The sequence below is a fragment of the Sciurus carolinensis genome, chromosome 1 (genome assembly GCF_902686445.1).
Source record: "Sciurus carolinensis chromosome 1, mSciCar1.2, whole genome shotgun sequence".
NCBI classification, from domain to species: Eukaryota; Metazoa; Chordata; class Mammalia; order Rodentia; family Sciuridae; genus Sciurus; species Sciurus carolinensis.
The window spans coordinates 32,827,072-32,850,261 of NC_062213.1; the positions used below are offsets into that span (position 1 = coordinate 32,827,072).

Genomic DNA, 23,190 nt, shown 5'->3' on the forward strand with positions numbered 1-23,190 from the left:
TTCAGTTAACACCTCAGACCAATTAAATTAGAATTATTGGTAGTGGGACCTCTTTAATTATGGTCTTTAAAGCCTCGTTGGTGATTATATTGTACAGTGAGATTGAAACAACCCCTCCACTAACCCATGCCACCATTTCAAGTGTTGAGTTAAACATAAAAATACTAAGGCTGACCTTATTTAGATTTAAATTTATTTATCTTTCATATAGTTTATAGTTGAAAAAGTAGATGACATATACAATTTGTTCCAAACTTTTAAAAAAAGTTATCAATAACCAAATCAAGAATTAGTTTTAAATTTAAATAATCTATTTTCTTATTTGCATTAGTCACATTTGATGTACTCAATAAGCACAGGGCTGGGGATATAGCTCAGTTGGTAGAGTGCCTGCCTCGCAAGCCCAAGGCCCTGGGTTCAATCCCCAGCACTACAAAAAAAAAAAAAAACCCAAAACTTAAGTACAGTATATTTAACATAATTTTATAATAAAAATAAGAATATAATGGTATATAATATTAATTAATAATATAAATAAGCTCTAGATCATGATTTCCAACTTACTTTAATGTACTCATGTTAATTTCATTGAACAGTACTCACAGAATTGATAACTTGGGACTTAATTAGTATATTAGTTAGCTTTTCATTGCTACAACCAAAATACATGATAAGAACAGCTTAAGAGAAGGAAATGTGGTTTTAGGCTCATGGCTTTAGAGATCTCAGTCCATAGTTGGTCAACTCCATTACTCTGGGCCTGAGGAGAGGCAGAACATCATAGTGGAAGGGTGTTACAAAGGAAAGCTGCTTAATTCACGGCAGCCATGAAATTGAGAGAAAGCATGAGGATCCAGGGACAAAATAAAATACCCAAATGAACATCTCCCAGTGATCAACATTCTCCAGCCAGGCCCCATCTGCCTACATTTACCACCCAGTAGTACATTCAAATTATTAATCCATTAAGTGGATTAATCCACTGATGAGAGTACAGCTCTCATAATCTAACAATTTCACCTTTGAACATTCCTGTATTACCTAATACATAAGCTTTTTGGGAATACTTCAAGATCCAAACCATAACAATGAGTTAAAAAAAAAAAATCCAAAGAATAAAATAATTAAAAAAAAAAAAAAAACTTCTCCATAGTGAACCAAATTTGTTTTGGTGCAGTACCCCAACTAAAAGGAATATTTTGAAAAATATCTGATATAACATACATGATAGAGACTTGATTATGATCAATAAAGACTCTTCCACAGCCTTAGTAATTTTTTTTTTTTTCCGGTACTGGGGATCGAACTCAGGGCCTTGTGCTTGCAAGGCAAGCACTCTACCAGCTGAGCTATCTCCCCAATGTATAAAAATTTCTGGTTAGAAACATATTTCTCACTGAATAGCAGTCAGGGATAATAAACATCTCCCAAGTATAACTGAAGAAGAGTAAAATGTGAATAGAGCAATTACTTTAATCAGACTAATTTCCAAGTTGGTAGCTGTAGTAAGTTTTATCCTAGGTAAAATTTATTTTTTAAAAAATGCACATTTTGAAGTACTGCCGTTTTGCATGTGTGCCCTAGCCAAATTCCTTGTTTAAAAAGTCACAATAACATTAAGTTATTCTCTCACTCAAACAAAATGTTCATTGGTTTAACGATTTTTTTTGATATTTAGTATTCAATAGGAACTAGATCTATACTGTATTTGAAAAATATGTAAGATACATATGCCACTTTAAAAAATGTAGCAGCATTTGAAAAATGAAATTTTAGCAATATTTAAAAAAATATTATATCAAAAATATTATTTCAACATTAATCAACACAAAATAAGATATTTACATTATTTTTCTTTCAATTCTAAGATGTTAAAATCCAGGGTGTATTTTATATTAGAGCACATCTCAATTCAGAGTGTCCACATTTCAATTCCATAGTTATATGTGGCCAGTGGCTATTATATCTAAAGGAAATACAATATTTTACACTTAAGCATATCTCAATTCAGACACTAAACTTTTATAGGAAATATCTGACCTTATTTAGATTTAAATTTATTTATCTTTCATACAGTTTATAGTTGAAAAAGTAGATGACATATACGATTTGTTCCAAACTTTAAAAAAAAGTTATCAATAACCAAATCAAGAATTAGTTTTAAACTTAAATAATCTATTTTCTTATTTGCATTAGTCACATTTGATGTACTCAATAAGCACAAGTGGCGACTGGTTATCATATTGGACAGTGCAGTACATTTCTATACAATGCAGTAAAATGTTAACGAAATTAATTTTTCTCTCTTCCACTTTCTTTTTATTTGAACCAATACTGGTTTGCGGACAGGTAAGGAGACATCTATTTTTTTTTAAAACCTAGAAATTATAATCTGCAAAGTCTTCCATAGAAACTGAAAAATTGGCTTTGAATCAAAATAACAGAAGTCTGTTGTTTCCAAAGTTAAGTGATCCAACCTGAGAGAAAGCTCTAAAAACTTACTGGATTGGAAATATTACCACCTACCACCTCACCATCCAAGTTAGAAACTTTTTCATATCCCAGTTGTCACTACACCCTAATTAGCTAGGTAATACATTTTTCTCATTTATTTTATCATGTTCTACTCCATCTTTAATCAGACTAATTCCTGAGTTGGTGGCCATAGTAAGTTACTTAGTACAAGTATAGATTTTTCATAATTTCAAGTTATTTTAATTGCCTCCTAAAGTAAATTTTAAAAACATGATTCAGGGATTTTTACTTTTATGAGCAAAATTGCCACCCAGATTAAGATACGGATCATCTCCAGTGCTCTCTCCATGAAGTTCCCTCCTGCCACTTATTCATCCCTCAACCCCCAGTAGTCTGATGACCTTTCAGCTCCTTTTGCTCTTTTGAACTTGATTTAAATGGAATTACATAATATGTACTCTTTTGTGCCTGGCCTCTTTTATGTGTATGCCTGAGAGATTCATCCATGTTGTTGCCTGTTTCTAATCTTTCTTTTTTGCTGCTATATTATTGGGAATTTTATTAATATTCCCAAATTTATTCATTCATTCTCCTGCAGATGGGCATTCAAGTCATTTTGGATATGAATAAAGCTGGTGTAGAGATTAATAATATTGGTTTAAGCTTTAAAAGATTCCAAAATAAATGCTCAATATATGTCACTTCTTTCCTTCTATTATATTGAAGTAAGAGTGGAAATGGATGCTGTATATACTACACAGAATGAAACTATAGACACATTCAAAATCAAGTTCACCTTTTAATCAAGACATGCCATGTATACTTTCAATCATTATACATGTTATGTTCATGCATAATAAACTTATATCACATAAACAACCACAAACATTAACCAAATGGATAACAAAAACTAATTCCTTTAAAAATCACATTTTAGCATCTGCTCTATATTTTCTAATATCTCAAGGGGAGATTAATTCAGTCAACAAGAAAAACTGATATTGTCAACCTATCAACCATCCAAGTCAAGGCATATAAAATGAGATAATTTAACTTTAATGGATTGATCTAAATGGAGTTCCATAAAGTTTATCAATATTTATGTGGCCAATTATGTAAGTTCATTAAATTTGAGCACATAAAAATTATAACTTTATAACATTAGCACCAGCTTATTTCCCTAACATTATTATTGATAAATTCATGTCAAGATAATGCTTAGGTCTGAAACTTAGAAAAGACCGCTAATTTGCCTGGATGTGTTCAATGAGTGTTATACCTTCTCCATGCAGGAGATGAAATTAAAATGAATCAAATATGAAATAAAAGTTTAATAAAAATTAATAGGACAGCAGTTAATATTATTTCCTTCTCTGATATAATGTTACTCCTTCCTAAAATAAATACTCTAAAATACACTGAATAAAATCATCTATTGCTGCTGGGTTGCTCTTCCCGTATTTTAAATCTAAAGCAAAGTAACAAAAGTCACTGCCAGATTCATTCTCAACACTTAAAAAAATTCCTCTTTTGTATAAAGATCACTTGTACTTAATACTACCATAGTTAAAAATTCATACAAAGTAAAAAAAAAATAAATGGAATCTTCATATTTTTCTTCTTACCTCCCATTCTCTGGCTGCTGCTTGACTAGTAGAATCCTCATTTGTTTCAGACTCTTCAATCTTTTTTACTACTATAAACCCAGGTTCTCTAGTATATTCACCAGTATCTTCTGCATATATTTCTGGACTCCATTGAATGAAGAAGGCATATAAGTGGTCTGTCCTGTTAGAAAAAGGGAGTATTAATATAACTACTATTCTGTGCTATTAGCTATATTTACAAAATTATACTTGTGAAATATCTTGATAAAACCCAAAGACTTAAAATATATACAAAATATACTGTGCTGTATATAAAAAGTTCACTATTGGAAAAACATTACCTTAAAAACAATTTCTTTGGCTATATTCTGTCAAGCTGTTTTGAAAAACCACATTGAGAATTCTTTTTGACTAGTTTGAATTTGATATAGTAATATTTTTCCTTCTTAAAGATACTAGTGATGGGAAAGAAACTTGAATCTATAACTTTGACCTAATTCACACAATGATCTAAGATTAAAATACAAGTAAACAATTTACTAGCTACTTTTTTTTGAAACCTGGATATTGTACGGAAGTTTTCCAAGTTAACAGAAATTAATGTCCTCTTTAACTTTTAAATTATATCAGGAACACATACTTAATTATTGGTTTAGGGATAGAAGATCTAGTCTTTAGAATCTCTGGTTCCCCTTTCCAATGTTTTGTTACCTATAGTAAAACAGGCTGTTGAATTTCTGAAGAAACACATTTAAAGGTCAAACATGCATTTTAAGTATCTGTGTTTTATTGGCTTCAATTAGCATAAATAACTGAAAATCGATTATAAAACTTCCCGCTCACATATAACAATCAATAAAAAATAATTATGGAAATTATATATTCAATATAATGATTTTTTAAAAATTGTCATGTAACACAATATATAAAAGTGCATTTTTTGTCTTCCAGATAATTTGTGTCTATTAAAAGCAATTTTCATTAAGTTGTTTACAATAAAGCTTAGAATTCTAGTAAAACTAATTTTTAATGAACATTAGCCAAGATGCAAGGACAATATTAAAACAAAATTCCATGGACAAACTAAAATGTAACAAGAATAAAGAGAAAAACTAAATTTTTATGTTAGCTTTAACTAAATGTATTTAAATTTTTCATTGGAGTCATTTCAATATGATGAGCAAATTTGATTATCTGGTTCTATCCCTTTTAATTATTCAAGAATTATATGAAACATATCATAAAGTTTATTTACTGTAACCACATTTTGTTGAAGGCATACTCATTGTTCTGTATATTTGGTGGGGGGTAAGGGAAACAGGGAGAACTTTATCATTGTAACCCAAAAAAGCAGTACTATTCAAAGCAACACATAGGCTTTTCTAAGAAATATATGGACACTTCAGATAGTTCTAAGGAAATCAATTTCTTTAACTTTTATTTCGCTCTTTTCATACTAATCGCCTAGGAACTATACAATAAACAGAGTGTACAGATTTCCCTGTTCTCTGTTATTGCTAAAATACTTTCTCTAATTTGTAAAAGAAAGGCATATTATCATCCATTCAGACTTTTACAATGGTATATGCCTTAAAGCATGAACACTTCCAGGATTCCTGAGGCTGGTATTGAAGCATGGAGTATTATAAAACTAAGTAATAATTCCTTCTGTACACCCAGTTGTTTCTAATCCATTGATTTCCACAAAACTGAAGGAGTTTTCAATGGAGTTGCTCATGCTTGATCACTAAAACTGATCGTGATAAAGTATGATGAAGTAATTTTTGGAACGTAATAGAAATAACTTAAAAGAACTGAATGACATTATAAATAAAAATACTCCAGGGTTAGTGACTTTTATATAAACAAAGCTTCTCAGTACTTGGAAGAAAAATAAAAAAGGGAAGAACTGATGCTAAATCCTTCCACATCCTTTCTTTTATTTTTTTTTATTGTAAACAAATGGGATACCATTTGTGTAATCATAATTTACATAGGGTAATGTTGTTTGATTCATTCTGTTATTTTTTCCCTTCCCCCCACCCCTCCCACCCCTTTTCCCTCTATACAGTCCTTCCTTCCTCCATTCTTGCCCCCCTCCCTAACCCTAACTCTAACCATAACACTAACCCCTCCCACCCCCCATTATGTGCCTCCTCCCACATCCTTTCAATGAACAATCTTCATCAATAGATGTCTGATTACTGCAATTGCTGTGACTGTGTTTTCTGTCATGATGCATCAAACCAAAGCAGACTAACTTCTAAGCTTCCAAGTAGGGTAAAACCTTATGCCTTTTATTATTTTGAAAACAGTAATGGAAAGTTATAAAATAAATGCAATTTCAGTATACATATATGCAGATATGTAAATGCCTAAGTATATGTAGTTCACTGCAAAGAATAACAACAAAGGATAAAAATACCTCATAAGAGATTTTGTGAGGCAGCAAATGGAAAATACAAATTCAAAGCTAAAAAATAATGATGCAATTTTTTTACTACTTAAAGAAGAGTACGTGGTTTTTTTTGGGGAGTTTTTTGTTTTTTTTTTTTGTGGTGCTGAGGATTGAACCCAGGGCCTTGTGCTTGACAGGCAAGCACTCTACAAACTGAGCTATATGCCCAGCCCCCATAAGGGTTTTTAAGTGGATTATAACAAATGGCAAACTATTAGGATGTTTAGTTTCTATTGGATATATAGTATTTAAAATATCAACTTAATAGTTTAATTTAAAATATCAATATTTACAATTCACTAACAGACATACTTTTTCTAAAAAAATATATTTTTTAAGTTGTTTATTTATTTATTTATTTATATATGGTGCTGAGAATCAAACCCTGTGCCTCACACATGCTAGACAAGCACTCTACCACTGAGCTACAACCCCAGCCCCAGACATATTTTTAATTATTTAAATTTATAATGAAGAAATTCACTGTGCTCTAATGAACATAAAACAGCTTGAAAATCACCATATCCTTTTAGTAGCTAATTTAGTGTCATGTATATAGCAAATATTCAATATATTTGAGGCAATTTCAATAAAGGGATTCTAATTCTAGATCGTTACTTGCTTAAAGGTAAAGGCCACATCAGTAAATTCTGATGAACCTTCATGTCTAAGATATTTTAAAGAACATTTATTTTGCCACTAAAACTGGGTACATATTCACAATTTTTTACAATAAAGTCCAAAGATGTAATTTAAAATGGGATAAAGTGTATAAAGCAGGAGTTAAATGATTTTAAATAGCCTAAATGTAAACTTTTAATTAGAAACTGTACTTTTCACAGTACATTATCACTGCTATTGTGGTATATAAAATAAATTTAATTCATGAAATCAATGTTTTCAAGTTTTTGTTTTTATGTTATTTTACTTACCTTTCTTGTGGCACTGCAAACCAATATTCATGTTTCTTATCTCTTTGTGCATACTGTTGCATTGTAGCACTTGCTTGGGACACAAATGTTTTCCTCATTGGTTTTCCAACTCTGAGACATAAAAACTTATGTAATCTATGTCTTCTCTTTTCCTTTAAAAGTGCAGAACCTAGAAGTGAGAGCCAAACATTATTTATTCAATCCTCATGTATCACATAACTTAGATTAAGTAACTTTACCTTCCAACTTCAGACTAATTACAGAATAAAAACTCATTTTACTCTTGCCCAATATTCAAAGTGCACTAGCAGAAGACCTGTTATTCAGTTGAATTAACTTAAGTAACTTGTATTTTTTTCCCCCAATTTAGTTAAAGTCACAGATACAGCAATACCGAGTTAATAAAGTGAAATTATGTTTATGGAAATGCAAAACTTCAGGAAATTCTTAATTTTTGTTTATAACTGCTATGCAAAAGTAATTACATATACATATATAATTACTTGCATATATTCTATCAGTCTTTAGAATGGCATCTAAATAAGTTTGCAGAATTTTTTCAGGCTTACTTTAATATTATAGACAAAAATTGAATAAGTTTCTGAAGCTTTTACATACACATGAAGTGTGATAAAACAATTAACAATATGCTAGATTCAGTCACTTATTTGGACAGTTAATAAAGCCTGAATAATCTTTACCTTTCCCTACCAAATATGCAAATATAAAGTATCTGCATTAATCAGGAATCTGAACATTAATTAGCTTGCTAAGGCACCATACTGTGAAGGAAAGTGCACTTACACAGATTTGGGTACCTTTTGGCTTTTTTTGTGTGTATAACTATACAAAGTACATGGTTTTTTTTCTGTGTACTATTGTATGAAGTACATAATCTATTTGAGCCTCAATATTTACATTTGGTTAGAAGGAGGAACTATAAGTATTCTTCCCATAGTTGTATTTCTCAGGTTGTATTTATTATATAGTTTTATTACAAAGTCAAAAAATCAAAAACTTTTAATATTTACCTATTGTAGAGTATTGAATTACTTAAAATATTTAAAACTAATTTCATGATACAAAAAAGAAGAAAACAAATGGCAACCATCCACAGATTCTATGAACACCTAACAATTTTTTTCCTTTTAGTATCCTCTGGTTATAAAAGGATCTTCTCCACTAATTATCCTAATCCCCAACAACAATTCTATTAACAGATTATTACTATTCAACAGAACCCATTATTTTATCTTTTTCAAAGGTTTCAAAATATAAAGCAAAAACCAGATACAAAGATATTCAAATAAAGATATTCACATAAGCAAATTTACACCAAAGACAGTAAATGCCTTAATATAAATTGCTAATAATAATTGAGTGTCTTAACAATATGGAAGTGGTTGAATAAACCATAGGTCTATTGAAACCATGTTTTTGAAGAATTATAGAAATATTCATGACAAAAATGTCAAGTGAAAAATGCAGGATACAATACTATATATAGTGTAATCCTGATTTCAAATAAATCTATATGTATAGATACATATAGACATCAACATTATGCACACACAAATAAGTATATAAACACATAAAAAGATTGCTAAGAGAGACAAATATGCCAAAAGTTAATGATCATCTCTTGGTGACAAATCCCAAGTAATTTTTATAAATTGTCTAATAGCTTCCTATATGTGTCATATATATTCCTTAATAAATATTATTTCTAAATAAAAATATTATAGAGGAGGAAACAGTCCCTGATTTTAGTCAATCTTTTATAGAACATCCTTCAACTCAATGTATTTTTTAATATTCTAATAAATATAATCCTTAGGTCTTTAGGGTATCTCAATCCTATGATGCAAGGAATATTCAGGATTTTAAAAACTGAAACAAATCGTTATGCACTGTGAGTGGGAACATAAAATGGTGTAGGCACTATGAAAAATAGGTGGTTCCACAAAGAATTAAACACGGAGTTCATATGATCCAGTAAATTCATTTCTAGGTATATGCTCCAAAAAAACAAAAGGAGACTCAAACAGGTATTTGTACACCAATTTTCACAGAAACGTTATTCAAAATGGCTAAAAGGAAGATATAACCCAAGTTGATAAACAGAATCTGGCATAAACACACAATTGAATACTAATTACTAAGCTTTAAAGGTAGAGAGTTCTAACATATGCTCTAACATACATGAATCTTTAAGGCATTCTGCTAAGTCAAATGATCCAGACACAAAAAAATAAACATTGCATGATTTCACTTAAATGAAGTACCTACAGTAGTCAAAAGTAGAATGAAGTAAGAAAGTAGAACTGTGGTAGCCAACAGCTATGAGAAGGTGAGAATGGCCATTTACTATTTAGTAGGTAGAGTTTCAGTTTGGGAAGATGAAATGTTCTGGAAATGGATGCTGGTGATGGATTTGCAACAGTATGAATGTACCTAATATCACTAAACTGCAGACTGAAAAATGGTTAAAATAGTAAATCTTATGTATATTTTACCACAATCAAAAAACAGTTAAAATGGTAAATTTTACTTCATGTATATTTTAGCAAAATTTTAAATAATATATGTAAATTCACTGATCTGGGATCAGTATTTCAATGGGATTAATTAATACTAGAAATATTTGCTGTTAGCTGAATTTTTAGCCCATTTAACCCATAATGCACTAAGTATAAACACAGTATATTAGGAGACTGTTTTGTAATTTTCATAAATATAGAGCACCAAAAAACAGAACTGAAAGAGAGTATGTTTTAATTTATCCTGTTTTTTTTTTTTTTTTTGTTTTTTTTTTAAAGGAAAACATTTAATAGGATGATGATGAAACTTCTGGACACTTGGAAAAATTCTCGGAATAGATTTTTTTATACCCAATTGTACTTTTTAAAAGAAAGATGAGATTACAACAAGAATAAATTCCAACTAAAATATATGTGTAATGATAAAAGACATACTAAGAACTAAAAGAGAACATGGAATAAAGTTATTACAAAGCTTTTGTGCACTTCCAAAAAACAAAGTGATTAAGAAAGAGAGAATGCAGTCAATAATGTTAAAACATGGTACAAAAGATTCTCATTTTGTGTACCTGTATCTGTGGGATAAAAAAAGACAGCAGATACTAAAACTTGTCCCCAGAGTAAAATCAATCAAGGGCTACTTGATTATCTTTTCAGACTGGCCTCAGATAGCAGTGTTTGAGTCAGAAGAAGAGACAATGTGCAATTAAATGAACTAACTTCATAAGCTCCTTAAAGCTTACCTTCTATATGCCCATCAGCAGATATAATTTTATGCTTAATTTCTTTCTGGGACACCTGTTGAATATTTTCCCTTTGCTCTTTCATTTGTTGCATGGTATGAGTTTTCCACAGTTTGCGTAACTCTTCTACCTCTGTCTCTGAGTCCTGATTTTGCTCCTTTCCTTGTTTGCCTTTGTCAACAATTTGCTTTTGTTTAAATTCTGTTGTTTCTCCATAAGGCATATTTTCTTTTCCACCCTCTTCTTGGTGCAGTGAATTCTCATGACGAAAAACATCCTCGGTTACGTGACCTTTTATACTTGTGCTTTGTTCTTTAAGGACTGATAATTCTTGAAGGTCATCTGTAACTTTATCTCCCTTAGTGGACATCTCAAGATTATTTAAATCAGTTTCATGAGATAAAGCCCCAACTTCATTTGTAGAATGTTCAGTATTGGATTTTGAATGACCAAGAGTACTAGTAGACTCTGATTTGGCTGTTAAACATTCTACTTCAATCTGATTGACAGTTTGCACAGATTCCGATGACGCACCAGATGACTTATCATGTCGCAGCTGATCTGAAGAAATAAGCTCCTCTCGTATAGGAGAGAGTTCTGATTCTGTGAACACATCTTCAGAAAGAGACTCCTCAGTACTCCGAGGAGCAGTGCTGGCACTATCATTACCTGCATCACGGATTCTTGAGTCCATTTCCTCAGTATTAATTCCTGTTTTCTTTGAATGGCAGAAGTCCTTTCCTGATAACTGATCTAGTTCTCTGTCATTAAACAAAGTTAAAAATTATGAGACTTTAAAAATTGTCTTTTATTTTCCACTAACTGAATAATAACACTGAAGAAGTTTTTCAAAGAAGATAAAATATACATCTCAACAGAATACAAAAATTTGATTTATTCATAAAGAGAATTTTTCATCAACTGCTTAAGATTTGGAAAACAATAATGTAAGATTTCCTTGCAAATAATCAAAGAAAGTTTGATAGCATTACTCTGGATGAAGCTATAATTTTAAACTAATATTTACTCATTGATGGAATACAGAAAATAAGCTTCAAAAAGTTTTCAATTAAAATGCTAAATCTTTTAATAAAGTAAGAATACATCTGATTTGTTATATATACACAGCTCTTGTTTACATTCAAATAGAGAATAAATTAAAATATAAGGCTCAGATGGAAGGTTTAAAACCACCTCAACAGAACTGAGGCAACTATTTTCAGGAAATTTTCAAGCTAATAACTCTAAATAGCATTTGAAAGAGAACTTGTTCAGGTAAATAATTTAGATGTTAGATAAATGAAAGGTTCATAACTGGGTCTAGTTTTACTTATTGCCATTTGGCTAAACACTTAATGTTCAAGGGTTATAGTTTAAGTTCTGGAAAAAAGTAAGTAACATCTGTTTCATGAAATGTGAGATTGATGGTTATAAATATCTTGTGGTAAATGGAAACTGCTTGAGTTCTTAGTGGATACGGTATTAACATTTAAGCATATACAGTTGGAGAACAATGTAAAAACATGGAAAAGACTAGAAAGTAAGACAACAGAAAAATAGTTCTTTCAGTGGATGGTAAAGCTGAGCAACTTTTGATCTCATTCTGCTTTCTTGCATTTATCAAATTATAAGTCTGTATAATTTTTATAACTAGGATGGGTAAAATTAAAAATATTATTTAGTTGAAGTTCAATTTATATCTCTGCCTCTGTTGTACTAGATTCACCTTTTAAGAAACAAGCATCTAATTTGTGTTATTTAATACACAATAGTGTCATCTACTGGTGTTTCACTTAAACTGCATCTATAAGATCTTGGAACTAGACACAAGTTTTGAGAAATCTTATTGGTACATATAACAGAATTATATGAGACTCTCCGGTAAGAGATAAAAATAAGAACCTAATAGGAAATACATTTAGGTTAAGTGCTATACTCTTCAGAGTTAACATGTTTAAAGACTAAACATTTATGCCAATGATGCTGCTACTTTTCAAATACAGTTTCAGACAGTATCTTTGAAATCAACTTTCCAGACAGTATAAAAAAAAAGACAAATTTCTCAACCCATATTTGCTACATATGACATTATTCCGAAAATAATGTCACGCTTTATTTATCTGACTGGTGCCAAATATTCTGTTTTATTAACCTATATGGCAGATTTAAGGATACTTCTTTTCTGAGGAACTTTTTAAAAAATGTTTGAATTTAATGCATAGTTTTTTCAGGTCAGACTCCAAATGACAAAACAGTGAATTGAAAGGAAAAAAGAGAGTGAACATCCTTGTAGATTGGACAGATTGTTCAGAATGAGATAATCCTGAAGTATTATAAAACAAATGGAAAGTACGGCAACAAAGAATCTCACCAATTATTGCATATCCCCAGATACAACCTTCCTCTTTCTCTTTGAATCTTATTCTTCACGTTTTCTCCTGTTTCATTCTGCCACCCACCCTCAATAATCCTTATTTGCTGAATGTGACTTTGAATAATGATCTACAAACATAACTAATAGCAGAGGATAATGACACCTTCTAGGAATTATCTGTCTATAAAGATTAATTTACCAAGCCAAAATAATACGTGTGGTTTAGAAGGTATACTGATAGTGAATTTTCCAAGACATTTTTATTCTATCACACATATCCTAAAAACTCGTGTAGTCTTACTCAGAGATAAAAACAATTGCTATTTTCTCCTTTGTAAATTGTTCTGCCCAAGAGCTAATTTTGAAACAGCCAGCATCGCCCCTATGAGTTCATAAAGGAATGGAAATATCAGTATTAGTTAAAGTGAAGCCAGTTTTCAAACCGTTGCCAAAGACATAGAACTACAGAGAGGTTCTTTTCTATTAAATGTTTTCCTCTTCTTTTCTCCTTCTTTGTCTATAGTCCTATATTTTATCATCATCTCCTTTTATTTCTTGTTCCTCTTTTTCTCTCTGGTCACTAATTCAGTCAGTCTATTACTTTCAAAGGCTAGGTCACCCCCAAGTTTTCAAAATACACAAATCCCTTGAACAGTATATTACAAGCTGATGTTTCCTATTAATCCAACTTTTAACTTTTCTCCTTCATATTTTATATTTTTGTGTGGTAGAAGAGTACAAACAAACAAATCATTGTTAAAATATAAAACTGTTCTGATTATAGCAATGTCAGGTCTCTATTCACATGGCCTCTCCCACATCTTGCACCTGACTCACTCACTTCTGGTCTTTTGAAGAAAATTTAAAAACTATCTCTACTAATGATTACTCACAGAGTTAAGTTAGAATTCTAGATACTGCACCTAAATAAAAAGAACTGATAAACATTAAATGAAATGAGTAGTATAGGTAATTTTTCAAATATTTGCCTCTCTGATCAAATATACAAACATAAATCTAACATAATTCCTAACTATTCATGGTTAAGAATAATAGTTTTAATACTATACATATTTTTGTTTCATTACTGATAAAATGAAAAGTAGGTATAAAAACTATTAAATATTGTTAAGAGTTTAGAACAGAATTCACTATCTAAGGTAAAAAAAATTGTAAATGAGCAAATATTCCTTTCTTACATGGGTAAGGATTCCTTTATTTTGCTATCCAAAATTTCTTTGTACATTGCAGCTGACATCACCTCTTCCATTGGACACATGATGCCATATTCCTCACAGCCATTCTCTTGAACCAAAGGGTCATTTTTATGTGGATCAAACATTATATTATTTGGAGTAACTAGCAGCACACCACTGACTGTACCCTAATAAGAAAAAAGAAAATAACATTTAATTTTCCAAGTTTAAAATTTCAGAAAGTATTCTAGCAATGTTAATTGTCTTATGACATTAGGCTGGCTCTCTCTCTCTCTCTCTCTCTCTCTCTCTCTCTCATACACACACACACACATAAATGGAATCATATATATGACTCAAGACTATGACAATCTCATGAAAGCATTTTAAATGACTATCCATTTTTCCCAATAAATTTTGACCTTTAACAGAGGTAGAAAACAAAGAATATACTCTACATAAAATAATCAAGCCAGGAATTAACTCTGCAAACTCAGTAAAATACTGTATTATCTTGTATCAGAAAAAATAATTTCAGTAATGTAAGAAGGGACTGTAAAGTCCTTCAAGGCACAAGGCTATGTTTAACCTTAATATTCATATTTCTTCCTGTGCTGTTCCCTCACTGCAAGTACCAAATATAGTTTAATGTATACAGTGCAGATGCTATCAAATCATGTGAGAGTTTAATCCACTATAAAAGACAAAGAACATAATTTCTTTAAATTATCTTTAAAAAAACCAAAAAAAACAAAAAACACTGTCTTTCTCTTGATTCTGTTACTTCCAAGTTATATAACCTTGGGAAGCAAGGTTTGGGTCTATTTCTTCACTTATAAAATTAGGTAAATTGATGACCTCTAAAGTACACAACAATTATTTTTAATTTCACCATGAAATGATATGAAATTTCAAATGCATTTATATAAATACTGCTATAAATCTGCAGTATACCCTCTTTTTATAAACTAAGGTTCATAGGCAGTTGATCCAATTAATGTTAGTTAACAATATTTATCAAATACTTCATATGTATCACACTTCATATACATGTTGTTCATTTGATCTTCATAATCATAGTTCTGATGGGTAGAATCATTTCTATTAGATTGACAGAAAGCCTAAGACTAAGAGAAACAAGACAAGTTGTCCTAAACAAGCAAAATTCAAAATCTAGATAGTCTGAAATTTTTACTATATTCTTTTGGCATATGAGTTACAAACGACAATCACTCCAAATCAAGTATGAAATATTCTTTATTCCTATATATTTTTAAACCTTCATTCTATTGTAGTCTATATGAGTAAAATTGAAGAGCCAGAAAGAATCTAAAAATCCTACAGTTACTTCAAGGTTGTCTTCCTTTTTTCTGAGCTATTAAGGAAAAGAAAAACAAATCTTGGTTGATTTAGTATCATACCCTTCTTCCAAGTCCATATTCAGTTCTTTGATCTTACCTGACTTAACTTTAAGGACATAAAAATTAAATTATGGAAAACACTGAAACACTGTCATTAAGAATGACCAGTGCAAAACTAAGAAAAAAAAAATCACAACAACAACAAAAAATACTACTGAATATGGTCATCCAAGAACAAGTGTGGGGGGGTGAAGTGACTGTATATATTAAAGATAATTAGATATCTTTTCATTTATTATCATTTATAGTAACTGCATGTAATATTGGAGAGAAGAGAATGTGCGGACACATTTTGGAGGAAGAAAGGGATCAAACTGAAACTAAATAGCACTTCTTTTAGTCCAGACCATGAACCACCTAAGTAATCAGTAATTTTATATAAAACACAGATTATTTAATTTTGGGGGGGGGGCAAGGGGGGTACCAGAGACTGAATTCAGGAGCACTCAACCACTAAACCACATCCCTAGTCCTATTTTGTATTTTATTGAGAGACAGGGTCTCACTGAGTCGCTTACTGCCTCGCTTTTGCTGAGGCTGCCTTTGAACTCTCAATCCTCCTGCCTCAGTCTCCCAAGCCACTGAAATTACAGGCGTGCCCCACTTTGCCTAGCTTATTTACTTTTGATAAATATTTTATTTAGATTCATATACATTAATTTGTAGTTTTGGAGCACATGCTGACTCAAGTCAATTAGAGATAGTAAAGTATGTCATAGGGACCACTTATATTGCAAGGTATACCCAAGGAACAGATAATCAAGACTACAGTAAAATGTAAAAAGCCTTAAAGTTTTCTAATGTTTCATAGCTTCTTTTCTCTTACCTTCTGTAAATTAAATTATTTCAGAAAAGAAACCAAGCAATCAACCAAAAATAAAGAAATTAAATTTCAGATTCTCTCAAAAATTTTAGGTCATTCTTAATTTTATATTCACTGCTTTTATCCAATTATTTGGTTCACTAGCATAACATTAAATTTATCTTTCATCTTAAGGGCACTTTCACAAAGATAATGCTAACTAGCTACACTACAATAAAAGGCCCAGTGTAATGATAATTCTTTTAATTGTCCATGCACATAATTACTATTGAAAACTCTCAAAAACTGTGCTTCTACTTTTTAGATTAGAAGGGGCTTGACCCCCTTCTCACTAGATGAATCAATCTGCTAAAGATAAATTTTCAGGAATCCACACTTATATGCTATTACTAAAAGGATGCACTGATGAATTCTTCAAGCTTTCTTCCCTTTGCTACATAATCAAGGTTTCCATGTAGTTGGGGCTTTTTGAGGCAATCTGTCACATGTCTTTCTATATAAATCAAGAGTTAACCATGAGAAACATTTCTGCAGCATACAATTCATGAAACTCTCTCAAGAAAGTAACATGAAATTCATTTGACCAAGATCCAGTCTAAAATCATAAACTCACACAAATGCATTCCCTTTCAATCAGTTTTAAAATACTGTTTCAAAATCCCTGGCATTCATTCATCAGCATTATATTAAGACTTGTGAGCAAGAAATTTCCAATTAAGTATCTTTTTGATACACATGACTTTTATAAACTTCAGATTACTCTGTAGTATTAACAATTTTTCACTTCCTTATGTGTAACTCCCTGGCTAATCTTTTAAGGAGAAATTATTTCTATTAGAATAAAAAGTCTACCTGCAAAAGAAAAGTTATCATTTATAATAATTCTATAAATACTAAAAGATAAAAAGACAATGATTTAGGAACCCATCCCAGTAAACAGAAAAGTGTACACTTATTTTTTTTTAAGTCCACAATAATTTAATCATGATAGTTATTTTGATAAATTTCCATTATTTTATGTGAATAAGTTTACTATAATCTGTAGGAAGATGAAAGAAATGACAAATTGCAAGATAAATAACATCCTGCTTACTTTCCTCTATGCATTATAATAAGCAGATCCAGACTCCACAAGAGATTACATTACAAAAACATCAGGATGCAGGCTATTTTGGCTATTCTTAATCCTGCCAGTGACTTTATCTTTTTTATTCAGATACTTGCAAATGAACTTCTGCTTCAAGTCAAGAACTAATTCCCAGTGTGAGGATTCTGGAGGTCTATAAAGGTTTCCCTTCAAGCTTCTGAACAAGTACTTATTACTAACTATGAATAGAGCAACTATCCAAGGATGAGAAAGGTGCACTCAAAAGAAGCAAACACAACCCCGAGTCCACAGGGTCAGGAATACTTCATATCCTCCTAAACCAGAGCAGGGGCGCAGGGAAGCTTTGTATATACAGGGTCTCAGAATATTCTGAAGGGTAGTGTCTCAATAAGGGGGAAAATTAGTTACACATTTAAGGCTGCAGAGGTGTTAGCTAAAAAAAACAAACAACAAAAGAACTTTAAAATAGAGCAGGATAGGATTGTTTACAAGAATTAACCGTGTTCAGAAAAAGTACAAAAATATGTACAGGAATACAAATGAATCCAAAATTCAACAAAATTAAAAAAAAAAAAACTAGTAATGGAAAGAAACAGAAAAAAAAAAATGACCCACAACAAAGAGAAAAATCAATTAAGAGAAACAGATCCTGAAGTGAGAGAGAGAAAAGAAAAAAAATTAGTAGGAAAAAAATATTAGAACAATTATTCTAATGATATTCTAGAATAGAGAAAAACAATGGTGCATGTAGGTGGGGATATGGAAAATATGTGATCTCGTTTAGACTTAGAGATAAGAATTATAAGGTTGAGATGAAAATTACTTTGGATAGAAATAATAACAGATTATACATTGGAAGAAAAATATTAGTTAATTTTAAGATAGAGCAATTAGGCTGGGTACAGTGGTGTACATCTGTAATACCAGCAACTCAGGAGGCTAAGGCGGCAGGTCCCAAATTGGAGGTCAGTCACTTAGCAATATCCTGCCTCAAAATAAACAATAAAAAGAGTGGGAGATATGGGAGATTTAATCCCCAGTAATGTAGGGAGAAAAAGATAAAGCAATTAAAATTATACAAATGAAAAGGCAGGAGAGATGTGAAAAGAGTTTCAGGGACCTCTGAGAAAACAGTGCCTAATTGGAGTTCTCAAAGAAGGGAAAAGATGGAAAAGATATTTGAAGAAATATAGCCAAAAATATTTCCAAATTTGACATAAGCTACAAATCCACACATTACCAGAAGCTAAATTAAGCCAAAACAAAATAAATATGAAAAAAGACATATCATAATCAAATTGTTCAAAATTAATAATAAAGAGAACATTTTATGCATAATCAAAGAAAAAATACAAAGTTTCTTTCACAAAATACCAAATATAGAAACAAAGAAGACTTCTCTTTGGAAAATGCAAGCGAGAAAATAGCAGAATTCTAACTTTAAAGTTCTGAAAGAAAAAGAAAACCTTGTCAACCTAAAATTCTGTACTTATAGTATCTTCAAAAAATAAATGCCAAAGAATACATCTGGAAAAGCAAAGAAGCATGTAAGAAAATGCCTAACAAGATATGTCATATGGAATTCCCATTGATGATGAGCTAATATAGAGAAATACATGCTACAGGTCTTTTAGTATGACTAAAATCTAAAATAACTAAAAACACTTAATGTGGAAAAGATGTAGAACAATAGGAATTCCCCCATTCATAGGATACAAAATGGTACAGGCCCACTAGAAGACAGTTCAACAATTTCTAACTAAGTTAAACATAATCTTATACCATCCTGTAGTCATGTTCCTTGGCATTAACCCAAATCAGGTAAAATATTACATCTATAGAAATCGACACATGAACAATTAATTAGCACAGCTTTATTCATTAAGTGTAAAACTTGGAAGCAACTAGGATGCTCTTTAATAGGGAAAATGAATAAATAAACTGTAATATAACAGCACAATGGAATGTTATTCAGCAATAAAAAGAAATGTAATGTCAAGCCGAAAAGGACATGGAGGAATGCATCTTGCTAAGTATTGGCTAAGAAGTCAATCTGAAATCCTACAATCATATTATTTAATTTCAAATACATGGCACCCTATAAAAGACAAAACTATGGAGATGATAAAAAGATAGTTACTAGGGGTTCATGGGGAATAAAGAGAAGGAGGGATAAATAGATGACACACAGGGGATTTTCAGAGCAATGAAACTACTCTGTGTAATATGGTAATGGTGGATACATGTCATTATACATTTGTAAAAGCCTGTAGAATGTGCAGAACACAAGACTCAATCCTGTAGACTATGGACTTCATAATTACTAGTTCATCAATTGTAATAAATATAGCACACAAAAACAAGATGTTAATAATAGAGGAAACTGAGGGGAGGGGAGACCTTTTTCTGTAAAATTCTTTCAACATAAAATTGCTCTACAAAATAGTCTATTAATTTTTTAAAAAAATCAACAGGACAAAAAAGGATACAATTGCAGAAAATAAACTAAGTTTTCTTTTTTTAAAAAGGTTGATATACACTCAATTTTGAAAAGATGCATAAATATGATAGTATCATTTTAAAAAAGGGAAAACACTTTTTTTAGATATTAAAACACTGAAAAAATTTATCACCAGTTGAATTGCACTATAAAAAATTTAAAAGAAGTCTTCAGGTACAAGGAAAAATGATACCAGACTGAAATCTAGATCTATTTAAAGGGATGAAAAGCACAGAGAATGAAAAATAAGTGGATAGATATAATAGATTTTTCCTTGTTTTTTAAATTAACTTTTTAAAGCAAAATAACAATGCACTTGGAGTTTAAAACAAGTAGAAATAAAAGGTAGAACAATAACAGCACACAGGTTGTGGGGAAAGGCATGAAAGTACAGTTGACCCTTAACATCAAGAGTCTGAACTTTGAAATTCCCTTATGAGAAAATTGTTTTTGGTGATTCATGATAATTTGAAAAGACTTGCAGATGAACTGTGTAGTCTAGATACCAAAAAATAAAGAACAACTATATCATGAATGCATAAAATATTTGAATATAATAGTCTATTATTTACTACTACAATATATAGGAACCTTCTAAGAGTTAAAATTTTACCAAAATTTACATAAATGCTTAACAGATAATACACAGCACCATTTGCACTAAAGAAAAATGGAAAGATGCAGCATTTAATCATGAGTATAAAATTAACTGCAGTTCATATATAGTACCCTAATACTTTTGTAGCCATCTTCTCCTATTGCTATTATGGTGGGCTCAAGTGTTGAGGTTATCTGCTTAAAACACCAACAATCTAACAAAACAGGTGAAAGATATCTACAATGAAAACTACAGAACACTAAAGGAAAAAAACTGAAGAAGACATTAGAAGATGGATAGATCTTCCATGTTCTTGGACAGGCAGAATTAATATTGTCAAAATGGCTACACTATCAAAAGTGTGACAGATTCAATACAATTACCATTTAAATTTCAATGACATTTTTCATACAGACAACGCAGTCATGAAATTCACTGGAAAAATAAGAGGCCTAGAATACTCAAAGCAATCTTTAGCTAGAAAAGCAGAACAGGAGACATACAAAACCAGATCTTAAATTATACTACAGAGCTATAGTAACAAAAACAGCATGGTACTGGCACCAAAACAGGCAGGAAGATGAACAAAATTGAAAACACAGAGACAAACCCACATAAATACAATAAATCTCATATGAGACAAAGGCACAAAAGCATACAATGGACAAATGACAAACTCTTCAACAAATGGTGTTGGGAAAACTGGAAATTCATATGTAGGAGAATAAAATTTAACCCCTATCTCTCACCTTGCACAAAATTCAACTCACAATGGATCAAAGACCTAGGTATTAGACCAGAAACCCTGCACCTACTAGAAGAAAAAAACATAGGCCTAACACTCAAACATGTAAGCTTACGAATTAACTTCCTTAAAGCATAAAAAGTAAAATAAATCAATAAATAGGATGGTATCAAACTAAAAAGCCTCGTCACAGCAAAGGATACAATCGAGAGCATGAAGAGAAAGAGCCTACAAAATGAAGAAAATCTTTGCCACCCACCAGTCAGACAGTGTTAGTTTCCAGGATATACAAAGAACTCAGAAAACAAACCAACCCACAAATAACCCAATCAATAAATGGGCAAAGAAACAAAACATACACTTCTCAAAAGAAGAAATATAAACAGTCAATAAATATAAGAAAAACTGTTCAACATCTCTAGCAATTACAGAAATGCACATTAAAACTAAACTGAGATTCCATCTCACTCCAACCATAATGGCAATTATCAAGAATACAAGTAACAACATTGGCAAGGATGTGGGAGCAAGGGTACACTCATACATTGTTGGTGGGGTCAAAAATTGGTGTAACCACTATTGAAAGCAGTATGGAGATTCATCAAAAAACTAGGAATGGAACCACCATTTGACCCAATTTTCCCACTCCTTGATACATATCCAAAGGAATTAAAATATGGCTACAGTGATGCAGTCATATCAATGTATACAGCAGCACAATTCACAAAAGCTAAGCTAAGGAACCAACCTAAGTGCCCTTTAACAGATGAATGGATAAAGAAAATGTGGTTTATGTACAAAACAGACTACTACTCAGCCAGAAAAAAGAATGACTATAACATTTGCTGGTAAATGGACGGATCTGGAGATTATCATGGTAATGAAATAAGCCAATCCCCAAAAAAACCATAGGTCAAATGATCTCTCTGATATGTGGATACTAATCCACAACAAGGGGGGAAGACAGTAATACAGTGGAGTAGACAAAGGGAAATGGAAGGAAGGCAGGGGGTTAAGAATAGGAAAAATAATGAATTTGACAAAACTTTTCTATGTACACATATGAATATACCTAAGTGAATTTCACCATGGTGTACATTCACAAGACTGGGATCCATAATTATAATAAGATATATTCCATGCTTGTATAAATACGTCAAAATAGATTCTACTGTCATACAGAACCAATAAAAAAAAACACTATGAGACACTAATCATCTTGAGTTGAGTAGCTATCTCTTCAATAAATTATGTCAGTAAAAAGTGATCTCTTGCAGTTCTCTCACTTGTTTTACAGTATATAATACATATAACACACAAAATATGTGTTAATCAACAGCTTATGTCATTGGTATGGCTTCCAGTTATTAAAAGGCTATTAGTAGTTAAATTTTTGAGGAGTCAAAAGTTATAGTGAATTTTTAACTGCATGGGGAGAAGCAGTTGCTCCTAACTTCCATGTTATTCAAAAGTCAACTATATACTTTTATAAGGTTCTTATACCGAATGTAAACTGATTTAATGTTATTTATACTAGATTATGACATATTAAAGATATATACTGTAAATTCTAAATCAATCACTAACAAAACAGTGCTACAGGTAATAAGCCAACAAAGGAGATAAAATGAAATTATAAAGTACTCAGTGCAAAAGAAAGCAGAAAAAGA

At 31.1% G+C, this 23,190-nt stretch overlaps 1 protein-coding gene across 9 annotated transcripts in view; it reads right to left on the minus strand.

The window, feature by feature from the left end:
• Oxr1 (oxidation resistance 1) overlaps window positions 1-23,190 on the minus strand; it is a 420,876-nt gene that overhangs the window by 29,035 nt on the left and 368,651 nt on the right. For all 9 annotated transcript variants that reach the window (XM_047543799.1, XM_047543803.1, XM_047543808.1 and 6 more), the window contains 4 exons: window positions 14,329-14,513; window positions 10,756-11,516; window positions 7,473-7,641; window positions 4,101-4,263 (listed from right to left, as the gene is read on the minus strand). In XM_047543799.1, the coding sequence (XP_047399755.1) occupies window positions 4,101-4,263; window positions 7,473-7,641; window positions 10,756-11,516; window positions 14,329-14,513 (1,278 nt within the window). The remainder of the gene's footprint in view (window positions 1-4,100; window positions 4,264-7,472; window positions 7,642-10,755; window positions 11,517-14,328; window positions 14,514-23,190) is intronic.